The following is a 20,469-nucleotide window of genomic DNA, read 5'->3' as shown; positions in this document are numbered from 1 at the left end:
ATTCTCCAATTAGTTTGAAATGCAAGCTTCCCCTCTTGTTTCCAACCCACCATTTCTTATCATCTCTTATTTCAAAAGTCACAGAATTGTTATGTCTAATTAACTCTCATCACATTTCTCCTTCCCCAGTATCATATAATTCTAAGACCATAGAAAGAATCTCCCTATGTTGTCAAAGCAAGAACATCCAATGTTAGCAGCATTGACAGTGGTTGAATGTGAGCAGAATTACACTGTGCCCTGAAGAAAGTTGAGTTCACTTTGGGCATGCATCAGGGATTTGTCCACAAGACCACTGAGTGAATATAATAGACTTCTTCATTAGCTGATAAGGCTGCCAGCTCCGAAGATGTACCTGGATAATATTATGACAATGAGGAAGGTCAAGGTAGCATATTTATATCCATTTGTTTGACAAGCTTGAAAGGATGATTTGTAACATTTTCAGAATGAGGTGAAAACCTTAGATGTGGACATTATATGAGAAGCAACTCCATAATGGGCATTCAGAAACAGATAATGTCTCAGAGGGTGTTGGGTTATAGATTATGGACTTGACTGGGAAAAAAGTCAATATCTCAGGAACAGGGACCACCAGCTTAATTTCCTCCCTCCTTCTCAAGCAAAAAGCATAGGTGATATCTTAATTTATCTGTCAATAAATGGGAAGCTAAGATGATCTGGACAGAAACTACATCGTAATCTATATTGCACAAGGCTTGCTACTTAACCCTCCAAATACAGTATGCACATATAACCTATTTAGATCTGAGCTGAAATTATATTCCCTGGGAGAGACAGTCCACTCTAATTGCATAAAAAAGGTAAAGGTTCCCCCGCACATTCGTGCTAGTCATTTCTGACTCTAGGGGCCGGTGCTCATCTCCGTTTCAAAGCCGAAGAGCCAGCGCTTGTCCGAGGACGTCTCCGTGGTCATGTGGCCAGCATGACTAGACGCCAAAGGCGCACAGAACGCTGTTACCTTCCCACCGTAGTGGTCCCTATTTTTCTACTTGCATTTTTTACATGCTGTCGAACTGCTAGGTTGGCAGAAGCTGGGACGAGTAACAGACACTCACTCTGTTACGCGGCACTCGGGATTCGACCCGTCAAACTGCCGACCTTCTGATCGACAAGCTCAGCGTCCTAACCCACTGAGCCACCGCATCCCTAATTGCATGCGTCCCTAATTGCATGGCTCATGGTAAATCAATGGACAATTGCACTAACTCAGAATGCTAGGATCTTCTGGAAGCATCAGTATATCTTCTGCCTCTTCATCTCTGTCTTTTGTACCAGTCAAGTTAAAAAAAGGAAATGAAAATATTGAGCTACTTGACATTCTGAGGCCATGATATTCACCATCCAGATTGTTATTTTGTGCTCAGGACTGATTAGCCTAAGATGAACTTTAATCTCTCCAAGAAAAACTAATAGTACTGCCACGACAATTTAGCCACTTAAAATTCAGGATGGTCTCCATCCCTATTCTTTTTGGGCATTATGAAGAAAATGCAATTCACTTAAAAGATTGTCAGCCAGTGGTATTATTTCTGTGGCTTTTCCAGCTAGGAATTGATCACTGGATTTCAAGATGTCCTTTTGTGCTCTGGTAGAGGTGGTCAGAAGAGCATTATTATTTTTTCATTGTTTTGATCAGTCTTGGGTTCAAATATCTATTTGTGAAGGCACTGGAAGCTAGTATTGAACTGGACTTGGTGTGTATGTTCCAGGTAATGATCAAAAAATGTATGGCTGCCTCTGTAGATCTGCCCAAAAATTGTAACCAATTTAGGCAAGAATCAGCCATGAAGGCCTTATCTTTGCCAGCTAGTTAATGCTCTGGAACAGTAGATTAATCATCCAGTCTATTTGGCCATGGACGCCTTTTGGATGTCAGGGATGTGCTGTCATTCTTTTGCCATATTAAAGAGAATACCATTAAGTTTGTTACTAGGAAGTTTGAGTATATCATCCCCATCTTTTAAGATAACACTTGGAAACTAGGAAGATCATTAGGATTTCCATCAATGGTTTGTGCCTTGGATACAGCTTACATTGGCTGCAACAGACAGATTCTCAGTAAAGAATGTCTACCTGTTCTTCATGGCCCTTGTTAAATAGTGGGTTCTTGGTGCAGGAATGACGACACGAGGCTGAGTACAGGATAACTCATACTTTTATTTCTTGCTGGAACTGTACTGAAGCAAGGGCTGCAACCAGCTGCAATATATAGTCTAGCCCCTAGGCAGCAGCCAATAGGTTTGAACCAAACATTGCCGCCTGGGGCTAGCCAATTGCAGGACAAGAGACAGTTAGTCCGGGTTGCAGGAGAGCCATTAGCTGCTCCAGCAACCCACGTGGTGTATCACAAGAGCCCAGTACATAACACCCCTCCCCTCTTAGATCAACTATGACAACAACATGTTGACAGTTGCCAAGACTTATTAATCAACACAAACACAATCAAGTGATAATAACAAAAATCACCGTGGAATACAATGAGATTAAACAAAGTCTAAATGATCAGGCTTCCATTTGCAGTAATAGGCAGTTACACAAAGCACTAGTTTCTGTAGTTTAGTGGCAACAGGTTTTACAACAATATATATCTCTTTATTTTACAATGTAATCTTTAAGGTACGAAGGAGGCTTGTGTGCCCTAGAGCAGGGGTGTCAAACTCAATTTCACTGAGGGCCGCATCAACATTGCGGTTGCCCTCAGGGGGCCGGGGTGGGTGTGGCTAGGGTGGGTGTGGCCTACTGGGTGGGTGTGGCTAGAGTGCGTATAGCCTACTGGGTGGGCGTGGCCAGCTCTACATCGTTGGCATCAAGGGTGCCTATGGGGGCCTGGGCAGGAGTGGGACAGATCTGGGGGTCTCTGGCAGAAGGAGGGTCTCTGAGCCAGGGCCAAGGCAGTGGGGGCCGTTCCCTCACTCTTTCCAGGATGGCTTTGTGGGCCGCATGAAACCACTTCGCAGGCCGGATCCGGCCCCCGGGCCTTGTGTTTGACATGTCTGCCCTAGAGGAACATCTCGGAGTTCCCATCACTTTGTGGTCTACCAGCTTACCCAGTGGGCTGGGTAGATTTGTGCTCCAAAGTCAAGGGAATTCGAAACACTGTGGCTGGCCTCACCAGGTTGGCCCACCCCATGTCGGTTCAGCAGAGTAGGCACAGCGGTTTCTGGAGTTTGGTTGGCTCGCTTCATCAGGGGGTCCATGTTGCACTCCTGAGCTCCTCTGTTCTCCCTCTAGTTTCATCTCCGCTGAGAAGGAAAAGTCCTGGTAGTCCATGTGAGGGCTGGCTTGGCCGCAAGTTTGAGGACCTTGGGAGGGACTTATGATGCAGTCCTCGCTTAGTGGCCATTCTGGAAACCTTTTCCTGAGCTGATCAATGTGTCTTCTGACAACTCACCCTCCCTCCAACCCCACTTCATAAGATACGGGTCCGGATGCTTTGGTGATTTGACCAGGAACCCACAAATTCCCATAACCATAGTTCCTGACCCAAACCCAATCCCCCATGTGCAGCCCCCTCGGGGGTTTTGGTCGAGAGGCTTCTGCTGCCACTCTGTCTGGATGCAACCTGTCCAGTTTAGTAATCAAACGCCTCCCCCAACATAGTTCTGCAAGACTTTTACCTGTGGCCGTGCAGGGCATAGAATGCTGGCAGAGTAAGAAATCTGCCAATCTGTGATGCCAGTCACCTGTGACAATGCGCTTGAGTGCCTCCTTCATTGTCCTCACCATGCGTTCGGCTTGACCATTAGAAGATGGATGAAAAGGTGCAGACATTGCATGTCTGATGAGATTAGCCCTAAGGAAAGCCTGAAATTCAGCAGCAGTGAATTGGGCCCCATTGTCAGAAACTAAGACATCAGGCAACCCATGTGTTGCAAAGAGTTTTCTCAGCACCTGGATGGTCCTAGCAGTAGTCATGTTAGGAACTGGAATTACTTCCAGCCATTTTGAGTGACTATCCACTACTATCAGGAAGAGCTGCCCCTGAAAAGGCCCAGCGTAGTCTATGTGAATCCTAGACCAGGGAGTGTGCGTTTCCTCCCTCCTGTGAACTGGGGCCTGTGGCATTTCAGGCCTAGATTGTTGGCACGTATAACAACCATGGACCTGACCTCAATGGCCTTATCAAGGCCAGGCCACCAAAGGTAGCTTCTAGCTAAAGCTTTTATTCTGACAATGTCTGGGCCTTCATGTAATGAGTGTAAAACCCTGTCTCTTAGGGAAGTGGGAATTATGAGTCTGTTCCCCCACACCCTGTTCTACAAGCTTATCAATTTTGGAATCAATTTTATGTTTTAAAGCAAAGGGGACCCTGCGAGGTTTAACCCTGATTGGGACAACGTTGGGATCTAACTTAAAAGAGAGTGGAAGGCCTGTGTATGTCCCTAGGTTTGAATCAAAAACATCCACATATTCTTCGCACACTGACATGAGGTCTGCAGTTTGTGTCTGGTTTATGCCAGTAATCTGAATACCTAAGGCATCAAACCAATCAAGTCCAATGAGACTCTTTCTCTGGCCCCCTACTACTATTATATCCAGGTGCCCCCAAAACCCTTTAAATTTTACCAATAAAGTGGCTTCTCCCTTAACTTTAACGTGAGCATTTTGAAAATCCATTAAAATGATATCTGAGGGTTTTAGTTTGGCCCAATTGTTACTGCACCTACACATGAAGTTAAATGTGTCTTGCGAAATGATTGAGACTGCAGAGCCGGAGTCCAATTCCATCTTACATGGAACTCCTTGTAGCTCTACCAAGAGCTTAAGTTTGGGTTTGAGAGGGCGTTGAGCCCCGGTGCGGTATACGCTTCTACGGCTTCTGAAGAATCCCACATTAATTGGACTCTGGGCCCCAGTACCTCTCCTAGTCGGTTCTTCCGCCTGGTGTTTGGGTGGCCGGTCTCTCTGGCAGGCTCTGGAAACCACCACGATGTGGCCTGTTCTTCTGCAAGCTCTACACGTGGCCGAACCAAATCTGCAATTGGCGCGAAGATGGTTGCCACTGCACCCCTTAGATCTCAGTTGATTTCAGGTTCTTCTTCCTCTGACAATTTTCCGGTGCATTTGGTGACCTCAAGATGGACCGATTTTTTGACTTTTGAAGGTTTCGTGGGCTGAACTGTCTGCACTGAGCCCCCGGTGGCTTCGTTGGCCATCACCTCGTCCTGTGCTTCAGAAAACATTAAATTGGGTCTAGCAAATAGTCTCTGCTGAAGCATTCTGTCTCGCAGGCCACAGACGAGCCAGTCTCTTAGTCGTTCTTCCAAATTTGAGAACTTGCATAGGGGTCTTAGGCCCACAATGAACTCCAAAGCTGTCTCCCCGGGTAGCTGCACTCTTTGGTCAAATTTGAATCACCAAGCCATCTCAGGCATCTTGGGCTGGAAGTCCCCCGTTAGCTTCTTTTTTAGATCTGTGTAGGAGACCGCTTCAATTGGTTTTCAGCACAAAAAGATTCTCAGCCAAATCAAAGGTTGCTGGGCCGCACATGCAAAGCAGCATTGCGGCCTTCAGTCCTTCTTCCAAGATCTAATTGGCTCTGAGATAGTTTTCTACTTGTGAAAGATAAGATGGCCATTCCTCCAGGTGTTTCACGTCGAATTCTCTTAATTTGCCGACCTTTGGCATTCTTCTCTCTGGTTCCTGAGATTTTTGTATCCTGCTTCAAGGCTCAGGGAATGCTTCCACTGAGCACGAGGCTGCTAGTGTAGCTTGCTAGCTGGCCTTGAGAGGGGGGGAGGAAATGCCTCTTCCCTCTGGCATGTGCTGCCTTCCCCTCGTGGACTTCAGCTCTTAATCAGCGAAGCAGGATCCCACCTTCATCACCACTGTTAAATAGGGGTTCTTGGTGCAGGAATGATGACACTAGGCTGAGTACAGGATAACTCATACTTTTATTTCTTGCTGGAACTGTACTGAAGCAAGGGCTGCAACCAGCCGCAGTCTAGCTCCTAGGTGGCAGCCAATAGGTTTGAACCAACCATTGCTGCCTAGGGCTAGCCAATTGCAGGACAGGAGACAGTTAGTCTGGGTTGCTGGAGAGCTGTTAGCTGCTCCAGCAACCCACGTGGTGTATCACAAGAGCCCAATACATAACAGGCCTGTTTAGTGCATCTTTCACTAAGAAGCTGATAATTGCAATTCAAGCTATTGGAAAGACTTCAGACAGATCCAGCAGCAGTTTAACAGGTCCAGTCCAATATCAACATAATTCATGATCTCTTTTCAGTTTCATTACATTAATTAAGCATGCCTAACAACAGATTGTTTGAAATTAATGTTAGGATAGCGTCAGTACCTAACATATATTTTTCTTTAGCACAATCGGCAAAGTTTAATTCAGACATCAAGAAATCCTACTGTTAGTCATCTAGCAGCATAATCTCTTGGATATTCCTCATTATAAAAGGTTATAATTTAAAATAGTATTTATAATTTTAAAAAGAAGCTAAACAGAAATTACTTTCAAAATTTGTCCACTGCAGTCCACAATGTACATTGTGACTTCCACATTTCTGGCCACACTTTTCCCTCCTTTTTCAAATTCTCCTCTTTCTATTGTGATATATAGATCATTTCTCATTTCACCTATGGGAGAAAAAATAAAGTAAGTTACCAAAACAAAAATATCATCTCAGCACATCTTAAAAAATATAACAATAATAACAATAACAACAAAAAACAGAAATACAATAAACTCATTAGAAAGTGAATTCGATTCAGCAATAACAGGAGGAATGGGAACGAGGGGAGGGAGGAAAGAGGGGAAAGGGAAAGGGAGAGAAGAGGAAGAGTTAGAGGAAGAGGAGGAGGAGGAGGAGGAGGAGGAGGAGGAGGAGGAGGAGGAGGAGACTGTACATTTTCTCCTAAAATAGTATTCTAATCTGATGTTCCTGTGTGAATCTCCAGGTGCATCAAGTATAGCAAGTTTCCTTTTTAAAAAGCCTGTACAGCTTTTATATCAGGTATCAGCAAAAATATTCAGAATCTGCAGAAATGCAAAGGAAATGCACGTGGTCAAGATACCAATACTATTTAGTTTCAGTTTAAATCATGTTTTTCAGAATAACAAGAAGCAGTACAGTAATTTACAGCATGTTCATATATTTATCAAACTGGAGAGGTTGAAGGAGGAGGTAAACACTATTTGGAATACAGGAAACATTCTTGACAGGTTAGACAGCAATAATTTTACAGATAGTTACAGTCTTAATTTATTTAAATGTATTTCTCCTTAAACTTATTTCTCAAAAGCTAACACAATCAAAAAGGCTTCTGGTAAGATGGCATAGAGGACTCCAATTTTAAAGACTTTGCAATCAGCAAAAAATTTACTGACTCTTAAAGATGGAAAGAGATTACTGCTGTGGGAATACTACTGGATTATATCAAAATACATTATTTCCTCCTTTGTTGAACTGATCACTGTATAATTGTTTTGAAGCTGGTGAGTGCTTGGTATTGGAATTTGTGACAACTTACTAGGTAAGGAAAATGCTGAAAGCAACATTTTTTCTCTAATACATTTATATGAGAGGAAATGTTATCTTTTAGTTTTCATCCAGACCAGAAATGAAAATGAATCCACATATTTTACAACTCACAAGTGAGAAAATGTCTTGAAGAAAGATGCAAATACATGCCATCACTTCTGGGTAATACAACTCCTTATTAGCTATTTTATCTGTAAATGGAAACTACACTCCTAAACCCAGCCTCTGCTTATAAACAGATGTTAGAAATAGCAATAGCACTTAGACTTATATACTGCTCCATAGTGCTTTACAATACTCTCTGCGTAGTTTACAAATGTCAGCATATTGCTCCCAACAATCTGGGTTCTCATTTTGCCAAGCTGAGAAGGATGGAAGGATGAGTCAACCCTGAGCCAGTTAAGATCAAATTCCTGGCTGTGGATAGAGTTAGCCTGCAATACTACATTCTAACCACTGCCATCAATACCAATACTTTCCAGTATTATTTTTCCATGTCCAAACACGAAAGAATGGCTATCAAACAATGGTTTTACTCCTGGCTGCTGATATGACTGGAATCTAAAATGTCCCCCTATTTATTTAATCTGAAGATTAGAATCTATGATTCTCCCTTAATTCAGAAGTCCAGAGAATAAATGTTATTTAAGAAGACTTCAAAAAGTATCTAAGTGTCTGTATTAACTGTTTTGGTTTCAAGAACATAGCAATAGCCATAGCACTTATATATGGCTCCATAGTGCTTTACAGCGCTCTCAAAGCAGTTTACAATATCAGCATATTGCTTTCAACAATCTGGGTCCTCATTTACAATAAACAATCTGTGAAAATATCAGGAAAAATGATATTTTTGTAATTTGAAATTAGTGGAAAGGAAATGAATTCTTACATTGACAAACTGGGAAATGTTTTGTAAAGGAAGAATAATTGTATACCTTTATGGAATCTGTTTGTAGTATTGAAGAACATTAGTGAATAATTTATATTACCATTTATTAGTTTTATAGAAAACAATATAATTATGTAATATACAATATATTTATAGATTTTTAAAGAGAGTTAGGGGATTAGGTTTTCCTTGTGACACAAAAAAAACAGTTTTAATTATGCATTAATTCTGAAACATATAGTGATTCCTTTTTTAATTGGGGCTACCCATGCCTAATTAAAAAAGTATGTATAGCTGTCTAAAATCTCTGAACAAGGTGGTTGTAATATAACTGATATATTTAGGCCAGAGACCTAGTAGTGTTACTGAGAATTGGACCAAAGCCAGTCAGGGTTGCCTTGGTTACAGCTACTTGGAACAGAAGTTTCAGGCCAAGTGAGTCAACAAACATAGATTGGTTGTTAGAAACCAAAAGCTATATAAATATGGAACTTTGGAATTCTTAGGAAGGATTGTGAAACAATAGTTCGATATGACAAGCAGAGAGCAAGTGTTGATAAACTAAGGATAGGGGAATAATTAAGAACGAGCTTTAAGAGTTGAGAGGGAAACAACTGCCCAACCTGAGAAGAAATTTAGATCTAGAAAGAGCGATCTTGAAAGCCAATATCAAATAGGCCAAAGGTAACTTTTGTTTTAATTCTGATCCAATTTTTCCCTGAAGGACTAAAGAAAGCCTAGACAAAGTGAAAATCGCTGAGAATTTATTTGCAAAGAAGACTAAGTTATTAAAACTAAATACAGCCATGCTGTCTCTTCCAGTTAACTAATACTTAATTCATTCCCTCTTGTAAAGAATACCATTAACAAACGCTTGTCCAATGTATTGTCCATACCATGCCTGTATCATTGAAGTGGGCAACAAAGATTCTATGAAGGTGGGGAGGGTTGCTGCCCTAAAGCATGCACCGATACAAGCACAGAATTCCTTCACATGAAACAAAAACCCCACTAGTCAAAAATCCTGCAATTCTTGGAGTACTATATATGTACAAGTATATGTATAAGTAAATCTCACTTAATCAATTCAAGACAATTCTATTCCATGGATTTCCCATTCTGGAGCTGCTATTAACTGCTACTGAAAGCAGAATTTTAAGAGAGGTTGTGGGGATCTTTATTGTCTGTCAAGAAGTTAAATTATATTTTACTTGGGCTCCTAGTGGATAAAAATCCTAGTGGATTCCTATGTGTATTTGACAATTGTTTTGAATATGTGCACAGATCACAACAACAGACATAGGGCTGAAAAAGGTATTACACTGCGTAGAATAAAATAGCAAGCAATTACATGAAAATGTATTAAGCTTCGAATAGAATATCTTTATTTTCATTGTCTTTGTGTAACTCACAATGAAATTAAGTGCTGTCCACAGTGCACACTACACAAAAGTAAAAGCCACAAATAAGAACATACATCATATGCACACATCCTTCACATTCTATTCACCATTGTGCTGCCCCTAATGTTGCACAATACAGTAGTATTTAATATGGTTACAGCTCTGGAATAAAAATGATTTTTCAGCCTATTTATCTTTGTTTTTATTATCCTGTACCATCTGCCAGATGGTAATAGTTCAAAAAAAGAAAGTCCTGGATGAGATGAGTCTTTAAGAATGCTTTGAGCTTTCCTAAGATAACAGGAACTGTACAGTTCCTCCAGTGGGGGGAGGAGAAGGCAGCCAATAATCCTTTGTGTCAGGGCCCACTTCAAAACTTCATCCTAAGAAAGCAGGACTCGTGGAAGCAGTTTCTTTCAAAAGGAACTTTTATTAGGAGAAGCTGATAGCAGGCATGATAGGTAGGATCTGAGGGTTTCCTGATCAGATCAATAGGTTAAAAGAGTCCCAAGCAAACCCCACCCCAATAATTCATCCGGTCAGTTTGAATGGGCCAATCCTCAGGTGTCAAATCCACTGTGGAAAAGGAGCTAATAATACAGGTCTTTCCCAGGCTCACAACAATGTTGTTGGTCTTCACACCTTCTCTTCTGGAACAGGAGATAAGACAGATGGCTGGAGGCTCTTTCCTTTCTCCTCCCAAGGTAACATCAAGGGAGAGAGAGAGTTCAAAGAGTAGATATGCAGAAACAGTGGAAGGGGTACATTGTAGCAACAGAAAAAAACAAAGAGACAGCCTGCACCATCTTCCCCCCTCCCCTTCAGGAGAATGGCAGAATCTGGAGTAATGAAATAAAAAGAAATAGAATAATATATGGGTTCTGACATCCTGCCTCCCTTAAAAGAGATATCCACCTGTGGGAGAAAATAGAAACAAAAGGAGACAGGGATTAGTCCGGCTTGTTGGGATATGCCTTGTGAAATTTCCTAAGGAGCTTGGGGGCCCCAACATGGCGTTTGTGGACCCATTCATTTTGGGAGGTTGGAAGATGCTTCCATGCTACTAGGTATTGGGTGGAGCCATGATGTTTTCTGGAATCTAGGATTTTTTAATTTCAAAATGCTGTTCTCCTTCCACCATTATGGGAGGAGTGGGAGGAGCAGTAGCTGGTCTTAAGGGTGATCTCATTTTAGAAGACTGCAGTGGAAAATAGGGTGAACCTGTCTGAGTGTTTTGGGGAATTTTAATTCTATCGTGACAGGGTTTATGATTCTGGTAGTAGGAAATGGTCCCACAAATTTTGGTCCCAGTTTCTTTGAAGGTTGTAGAGACTTTAAGTATTTGGTGGACATGTAAACTTTCTCCCCTACACTAAAAGGTTTTGGGTCGATTCTCTTTTTATCAGCTTGCATCTAAACCTTTCCTCACAACTGGCTAGGTGTTTTTTAGTTGTGCAATCTACTCCTTTAAAGACAGGACTGCAGGGTCACTTGAAAGAAGTTTAGGCGTCAGATTAAAACTCTGCCCTGTTGTGACTTGGAAAGGAGTGTAACCCACGCTGGAGTGGACTGCTCTGTTATAGGCAACTTTTGCGAAGAGAAATAAACCCGTCCAGTTGTCCTGCTAGTAATTAATAAAGCATCTTAAGTACTGTTGTAGTACTGAGTTCGGTCATTCAGTCCCACTATTTGTTTGTGGATGATGACTAGATGACAGTCCCTGGGTGGTCCCTAACAAGCTTAGGAATGCTCTCCAGAACTCTGATGTGAATTGTACTCCTCTATCAAGGGACGCGGTGGTTCAGTGGGTTAGGACGCTGAGCTTGTCGATCAGAAGGTCGGCAGTTTGGCGGGTCAAATCCCGAGTGCCGCGTAGCAGAGTGAGCGCCTGTTACTCATCCCAGCTTCTGCCAACCTAGCAGTTCGAAAGCATGTAAAAAATGCAAGTAGAAAAATAGGGACCACTACGGTGGGAAGGTAACAGCACTCCGTGCGCCTTTGGTGTCTAGTCATGCTGGCCACATGACCACAGAGACATCCTCGGACAAGCGCTGGCTCTTCGGCTTTGAAACGGAGATGAGCACCGGCCCCTAGAGTCAGAAATGACTAGCACGCATGTGCGGGGGAACCTTTACCTTTACTTTTTATCAAATATAATGCACTGTGGAGCTCCATGAAGCTGGTATATGTGTTGAACAAAAAGCTTTGCAAGTGTTTTTGCATTGGGGATTTTTGGGCAGGGAATAAAATGTACTTGTTTGGAGAATAGGTCCGTCATGACCCAGATAACTGTATTCCCCCCACTTTCTGGTAACTCCACAATAAAGTCCATGGAAATCTCCTTCCAGGGTGCTGAGAGGGTCGCTGATGGTTGCAGCAATCCAGGTGTTTTCCTTTGCAATCTCTTTGCTAAGGCACAGATTGGGCAGCTAGCCACGTAGCTTTCAGTGTCCTTTTTTATTGATGGCCACCAAAATTGTCTTTTGACTAGGTGCAACATTTTCACAAATCCGAAATGACCTGCTGACTTTGAGTCATGGCACAACTGCATAAATGTTAGTCTCTTGCTTTATGTATATTTTCCCCATGACCCATGGCAGACTATCTGTTATGGTATATAGGTTCTTGTGGCTTAGGAGCCATTCATCTGTTTCTAGCGCTTTCTTGAACTCAATTCCTGCTTGGCTTGCTAAAGGTTTTTGGAGTTTGGCTTGAAACTGAGCCAAAGTAGCAGATACAGTAGGAAAATTAGCCCAAAACCTATGTTGCTAAGTGAAAACTTTTCTTTTGTTAAGTGAATCACTGCTGTTGTTAAATTAGAGAAAAATGTGGCAGTGAACAGGAGACCGTTGTTGTATTATGCATTATGCATTATGTATTATGCATTGTGTATTATGTATTAGATGACTCAGTTTCAAAATCATAAAGTTAAAACAAACAGCAGCAATCATGTTAAATCTGCTAATAGAGCACCTTTATTAGTCCTCAACCTATGACCACAAATTAGCCCAAAATATGTTGCTAAGTGAGAAATTTGTTAAATGAGTTTTGACCCATTTTACAACTTTTCTTTCCACATTTGTTAAGTGAATCACTGCAGTTGTTAAATTAGAGAAAAATGTGACAGTGAACAGGAGATGGTTGTATCATGCATCATAACAAAGAATGGGATGGAGCAAATGAGAATGTCTGACATTTAATAAAAATTATTTAACAGAAAAATTTAATAACAGTTTGCCATGTACATGATATTACCAGTTATATATACAGAGAGTTTTGAAAAATGTAACTGGTATACCAGCAAAATTAAGAAATGGGCATGAACTGAGAGCCAGCTTGATCTAGTAGTTAAGGTGCCATGCTACAAAGCAAGAGACTATGAGCTCAAGTCCAACCTTAGTGTTAGAATCCATCTTATACTAAGGTGTCAGGGGTGGTATTCTATTTTATTCTTTCTATTCCTTATTCAGGGTTCTGCCATTCTCCTGAAGGGGAGGGGGGAAGATGCTTTGGGCTGTCTCTCTCTTGATGTTACCTTGGGGTGAGAAAGGAATGTGCCTCTGGCCATCCGGCTTATCTCTCACTACGGAAGGGAAGGTGTGAAGACCCAACAACATCATCATGAGCCTGGGAACGGCCTATGTTATCAGCTCCTTTCCCACAGTGGACTTGAACACCTAAGGATTGGCCCATTCAAACTGTCCAGGGTTTGCTTGGGATTCTTTTAACCTATTGATCTGAGTGGGAAACCCTCAGATCCTGCCTATCATGCCTGCTATCAGCTTCTCCTAATAAAAGTTCTTTTGGGAAGAAACTGCTTGCACGAGTCCTGCTTTCTAAGGATGAGGTTTTGAAGTGGGCCCTGACATTAGGCAGGATCTGCAGTAACAGTCAGCCCGGAAGGAAGACCCTTACCGGGGGGACTTAGAAACAATGTCTGATATTGGAATGGAAAGAGAAAAACCTGTGATGGGGGGAAGCCTCCCACCAAGCAGACTCCTGTGGATACAGATCCCAATCCTCAAGCTCAATGGAAGAGGTAGTTGTCACAGAATGCTGCCACAAGCCCAGGTGGTTGATGGGTGTTGGGAAGAAGAAAGACTGGGAGAAAAAAGCCAGGAAGGTGACGTCAGATGCAGCAATCATGAACCGGGTTGGAAAGTTGAGATGGAAAGGACACTCCACTTTAGCGAAGACGAGGATGACTGACCACCCTGTTCTAACCAATTCCTGGAGCAGGCTATCAACATGCTGAGAATCACCTTCATAAGGGAGGAGAAAGCTGACACATGCCGGGGAATTGCCAACCTGGGCTCCGCTGAAGGAATGGATGAAGGGGGGGGGCTGAGTCAGCAGTCCCAGGCATTTCCACAAGCACCATGGAAACAGCAGCTGTCGCCATCCCTGGTTGAGCAGCACCATCAGACAGAGATGGACAACAGCATAAAAGGAAGAAGTGACACCAATCTATCCGAAAGTTCCCACCACTGGGGGTGAAGTACTGTGGACAGCTGTGCCGCCTGGAATATTTCCTGACTCAGGTGTTAAACTACATGGAGGAATATGGCCATGACATACTGAGCGACCGTGGCTGGATCCAGATCGTGCAAGTGGCCCTGGATGGCACTGTAGCAGACTGGGTGGTGGATCTCCATGACGCCGATGCCCCAGAACTGCAAAACTTTAATCAATTCATGGCAGCCCTCAGATATAGATTTGAAGACCCTTTGGTTGATCAAAAGGCACGGGAGCATATAAAAACCATTTGGCAAGGTAGGCAACCAGTGGCAGAATACACTCAAGAATTCTGAGCCCTGGCCAGAGGACATCCTGATTAGGCCCTTCAAAGACGGCATGAACTATGACTTGTATGATGCCTGCATTCCCCAAGGAGACCCTGACCAACTCCAAGTCTAGTACGTCCTGGCTGAGGAAGCAGAAATCAACTGGGCCAAGAGACAGTGACATGGAGGGAGATCGTGGGGGAGATTGCCAGTGAAACCAACCCATGAACCAACGAAGCAAGTGCCAGCCACCAAAAGAATTACAGGATGTTTCAAATGTGGGAAGAAGGGACACTGTGCAGCTGAATGCCACTTACACACCCCTGTCTGGAAACCTGATTGAGCCCTGTCTGAGAAGCCCGGGAAGACCCCAGTCAAATTGAAGGAAATGGCAATGAAGAGAGTGAAAGTCGTTGAGTCTCCTACCTCACCGAAATGAGGGAAAAGAACTCCGACACCAACAGGAGAGTCATCCAGCTCATCAGATGACAACTTGGAGGACAAACCCATGGTAAGTGGACCCATCGCACCCCCACCAGGACAGTAGAACTATTTAGCTCTGGAATGCCAGAGAGGGTGGCACTCAGAGCACTAATAGACTCTGGATGCACCCATTGCCTCATAAGCCCAAAGTTAATGGGGAATTTAAGAATTCTGGTGAGGAGGCTGAAGAAATCAATTTCATTTGGTCAATTACATGGATCCATCATGGGGGGGGTGCTTTCCACACTTGCCACGCTGCCAGTCCAACTCAACATAGGGAATCATGTAGAGACTATAACATTTGTAGTGACTCCTGGCATGGAATGCCCCCTTATTCTGGGCATGGCTAACCAAATGAAACCTGCGGGTGGACTGGAGGACAGGAGAACTCAGGTTCCCAAATGGAGAAACAGCAAGGATCCCAACTCAATGCCGAACCAGTGGAAGCCCCTCTGAGAAAGCAGCAGTGGGAGGGGAGAAGGAGCTGCAAGACATCCCAGAGGAATATAGAGACCTAGCTGAATTATTCAGTGAGGAAAAATATGATGAACTGCCTCCTCATCAACCCAGACTGTTCCATCGAGATTTGCCCAGGCACGAAGTTAAACAAACCCAAACTGTATTTCATGACCCCATGAGAATTAGAGGAGATGCAGAAGTTCATAGACAAAAACTTAGAAAGGGGGTTTATCCTACCGGCCAAGCCAAAAACCACCACTCCCCTATTGTTCCGAGAAAAGAAAGATGGGACTCTTCACCTCTGCATAGATTATAGATCTCTGAATGCAATGAGTGAGAGCAACCTATACCTTCTCCCTCTCATGAAGAACATGCTAGCCCACCTATTGAAAGGAAAAATCTTTTCAAAAGTGGACTTGAGGGAGGCATATTACAGGATTAGAATTAAAGAGGGAGATGAGTGGAAAACCACTTTCAATTACCCCTTGGGATGTTACCAGTTCAGGGTCCTGCTTTTTGGACTGCAAGGGGAACCTGCAGTATTCATGCAACTGATAAATGACAAGCTTTGGGAGCACCAGTACAAAGGGGTGCTTGTTTACCCAGACAAAATCCTGATATTCACTGAAACAATGGAGGAACATGTGAAACTAGTCAGAGCAGTCCTTAAAAAACTCCAGGCAGCCCACCTGTATGCCTAAATGTGACTTCCATAAGGAAAACAAATGACTATTTGGGTTATCGCATCTCACCAAATGGCATAGAGATGGACCCCGAGAAAGTCCGAGCAGTATTAGAATGGGGTCCGCCCCACACTAGGAAACAGTTGCAGACTTTCCTTGGATTTGCTAACTTTTACCAGCAATTCATTCCCTCTTTTGCACAAATTGCATTGCCAATTACAAACTTACTAAAAACCAGGGGGGAGGGAAAGCCAAAGCTAAGCCAGCCATTGAAATAGATAATGGAATGCCAAACCACATTTGAAAGTCTTAAAAGACTATTTTCTGTTGAACCGGTTTTGAAGCATCCTGACACTGAGAAGCCTTTTGTAATTCAGGCTGACGCTAGTGATGTGGTTGTGGGGGCAGTGTTCTTACAGGAAAATGATGAGGGAAAATTACAACCCTGTACTTATATTTCAAGAAACTTACAAAGACAGAGCAAAGATAGGCAGTCTGGGAGAAGGTGGCTTATGCAGTGCAATGGGCTCTTCTCACTTGGCGGCACTTTCTAGAAGGGAACAAAATTCCTTTCCAGGAGTGGACCAACCACAAGAACCTGGGGATAAATTCTTACAACCAATTAGGGCACTATATCAAAAGCAAACAGCCCATATAATAGTAAATAATAGTTTGACCGAAGTATGCAACATTGAAAAGGGCACAAGGCAGGGGTGCCCGTTGTCACCTTTACTATTTGTTTTAACATTGGAGATATTACTGATTAAAATACGGGATTCGGAAAGAATTAAGGGAATTCAAATAAGAGATCAGGATTATAGACTGAGGGCGTTTGCAGACGATCTGGTTGTTACGGTGACCCAGCCAGAAAATTCTGTTGTAGAATTGATGGAGATAATAATGCAATATGGGAAAGTTTCTGGATTCAAGGTTAACATACAAAAAACTAAAATGTTGTCTAAGAATATGACAGTATCACAAAAGGCTGCTTTAGAAGGGTTAACGGGATTTGAAATTGTCAAAAGGGTTAAATATTTGGGGGTATATTTGTCACCCTCAAATGCAAAGCTATATAAAAATAATTATAAAAAGCTATGGGGAAAAGTTCAAAAAGAATTGGATAGTTGGAAAAAACTACAATTGTCTTTATTGGGAAGAATTGCAGCAGTGAAAATGAATGTTTTGCCGAAATTTCTATTTTTATTTCAAATGATACCTATTCTTAAAAAGGATTCAAACTTGGAGGAATGGCAAAAGGGTATTAATAAATTTGTTTGGGCAGGGAAAAGGCCATGAGTTAAATTTAAGATTATGCAGGATACGCGTGAGAGAGGTGGTCTTAAAATGCCTAATTTTAAACTATACTATGAAGCTGCTGCTTTGTCAGCGATAAGTGATTGGATTAATCTAACACAAGTGAGATTATTAAATCTTGAAGGTCATGATTTGCTATTCGGTTGGCATGCATACCTATTGTATGATAAGAAGGTGGATAATGTGTTCAAGGTGCATATTTTAAGACATGCTCTATTGCGAGTTTGGAAAAAGTATAGACATAAGCTAAATTATAAGATACCTTTATGGGCAATACCGAAACATGCAATAGAAAATATAAGTGTTGGGTTTAAACATGATGTGACTACATATAAGGAAATTTTAAATTTGGAAAGGAATGTATGGCATTTGAAGCCGTATAATATCTTACGAGAAGAAAAGATTGTTCAAACTTGGTTTCAGTATGGGCAATTACAGGCCAGGTGGAAAGAAGATCAGAAAATTGGTTTTTCAATGACTGATGAAAATTTGGTAAAGCAAATTAGAAATCAAGGTCAAGCACATATCAAACGGATATATCTTGCATTGATAGAAATTGATTCAGAGACAGAACTTGTTAAAGATTGTATGATAAAGTGGGCTCAGAATTTTCAAGAAGTCATTACAATGGATACTTGGGAAAAGATTTGGGTGAGAAATGTAAAATTTACACAGGCTCAAAATTTAAGAGAGAACTTTTATAAAATGTTTTATAGGTGGCATTTAGATCCTAAAAAACTAGCAAGTATGTATCCGAACTGCCAGCCTAAATGTTGGAGGTGTGTTGGTGAAGATGCAACGTATTTTCATATATGGTGGACCTGTAAAAAGGTTAAAGCATTTTGGATTAAAATTTGGTGGAATATGCAGAAGATATTTAAGAAAAGGATAAAGTTTTGTCCGCAATTGTTTTTACTGGGTATTATTACTGACACTACTGTTGTGGACACTAAGTTGATGTTGAATTTAATTACGGCAGCAAGACTTTTAGTAGGGCAATATTGGAAGAAGGAAGAACTGCCGACCATAGAAGAATGGACTTTAAAAGTTTCCAACCTGGCGGAAATGGCAAAGATCTCAGCGTACTTGAAAGACCATTCGCAACAGAGATATATTGTGGAGTGGAAAAAATGGATTGATTATATCCAGAATAAATATGGGACTAAAAAGTTTCACTTAGCATTTGAATAAGTATTGATGTGATATTTATATTGCTTGTAGTTATTTTATAAGAGTTAAAGTGCGATAGATTTAATAGTTCATTGTTGTTTGCATATGCCAGATTATGATTGTTTCTACTTTTATACCTTGTATTTAGCTCTGGGAAGTCGGGGAGGGGGAGGGGAGGGAGGGAGGTTTTGGGGAGGGTTGGGAAAAGGGGAGGGGGTTGGGAGGGGTTTTGTTTTGTTTTGTTAAAATAAAATGTACTGTAAAACTTTTCAATAAAAAAAAGAACCTGGAAGCACTAAAAACGCCTAGGAAACTGACTCCCAAACAAGCGAGATGGTCACAACATTTTCACCGATTTAATTTCACTTTAAAGCTCTTACCAGGAGGAAAAAATTTCTTGGCAGATGCATTGTCCAGATTGCCCCAATACAATAGTAACCAAACCAGTATAAACGACCCTCTCATGCCAACCAAACAACTAGCAGCGCGAGTCACCACCCAAGCACAAGCCAAACTTAAAAAAAACCATTAGCAAGCCACAAGCGGGGATCAAATTCAAAAAAGTGCTGGAAATTGACGAATGGTTTCTGAGCCGCAAGAACTTATGCACCATGACCTACGGTCTACCATGAGTCAGATGGAAACTCTACATCCCAAAAAGTCAGAGACTAAAATTCATGCAGATTTGCCATGACTCAAAATCAGCAGGACATTTCAGTTTTGTAAAAACTTTACACCTATTGAAAAGTCAGTTTTGGTGGCCTTTGATAAAAAAAGGACATTGAAAGCTACGTGGCTAGCTGCCTAGTTTGTGCTTCAGCGAAGAGATTGCAAGGGAAATCACCAGGCTTATTGCAACCAGTAGCATCCCCCTCAGCATCCTGGAATGAAATTTCTATGGAGTTTATCTTAGAATTACCAGAAAGTGGGGGAAACACAGTCATTTGGGTCATAACGGACTTATTCTCCAAACAAGTACATTTTATCCCCTGCCAAAAAATCCCTAATGGAAAGACACTTGATGTGGAAATGGCCAGAATTTGGTTTCCCAAGAATTTGGTTTCTCACCCTTCAGCCTTTCCAGACCCCCCTAATGGGCCTCTCTGTTGGTTTCAGTGAGAGCACACTCTCCTGGTTTACGGGAAGGCTGGCATGTGGGAGGTTTGGGAAACGCTGTGATAAAGCTTCACATACATCTTATGGTACCTTGTTTTTGTGTGATCTCATAGGCACCTGAGTAATCCAATTATTTCTATGTATCCTATGTTGTATGAGATTGATGTAGTTTTTGTAATGTTGGAGGTGAATAAAGTTCAGCGGGCAGTGCTCATGGGAGTTCTTTTTGGAGACAAGGCTGCCTGGCTTGTTCAGGACAACTCTATCGACCCGGGTCTGAATTTCTTTTCCCTTCAACTTGCAAAGCTTTTCATTCAACAAGTCTATTGTCTTCATGGAGCCCCACAACGTATCATATCAGATAGGGGAGTACAATTCATATCAGGGTTTTGGAAAGCATTCCTAAGCCTATTAGAGACCACCCAGGGGCTGTCATCTAGTCATCATTTGCAAACGAACGGTGGGACTGTACGCTCGAACTCAGTACTGAAGCAGTACTTAAGATGCTTCATTAATTACCAGCAGGACAACTGGAGTGATCTGCTTCCATTTGCAGAAGTTGCCTACAACAATGCAGTCCACTTCAGCACTGGTTACACTCCATTCCAAGTGCCTGAACTTCCTTACAGTGACCCCCACAATCCCTTCCCT

The 20,469-nt window shown here is 42.1% G+C and overlaps 1 protein-coding gene across 1 annotated transcript in view; it reads right to left on the bottom strand.

The window, feature by feature from the left end:
* The window catches only part of LOC310642663 (dedicator of cytokinesis protein 4-like), a gene marked incomplete at its 3' end in the record, with an annotated part of 85,252 nt that overhangs the window by 12,705 nt on the left and 52,078 nt on the right, over positions 1–20,469 (bottom strand). The window contains exon 6 of the mRNA XM_083366549.1: positions 6,488–6,612. Coding sequence (XP_083222675.1) covers positions 6,488–6,612 — 125 coding nt within the window. The remainder of the gene's footprint in view (positions 1–6,487; positions 6,613–20,469) is intronic.

The sequence above is a fragment of the Vipera ursinii genome (assembly GCF_947247035.1).
Source record: "Vipera ursinii genome assembly, chromosome: 6".
Taxonomy (NCBI): Eukaryota; Metazoa; Chordata; class Lepidosauria; order Squamata; family Viperidae; genus Vipera; species Vipera ursinii.
This window is presented reverse-complemented; position numbering and strand designations above follow the sequence as displayed.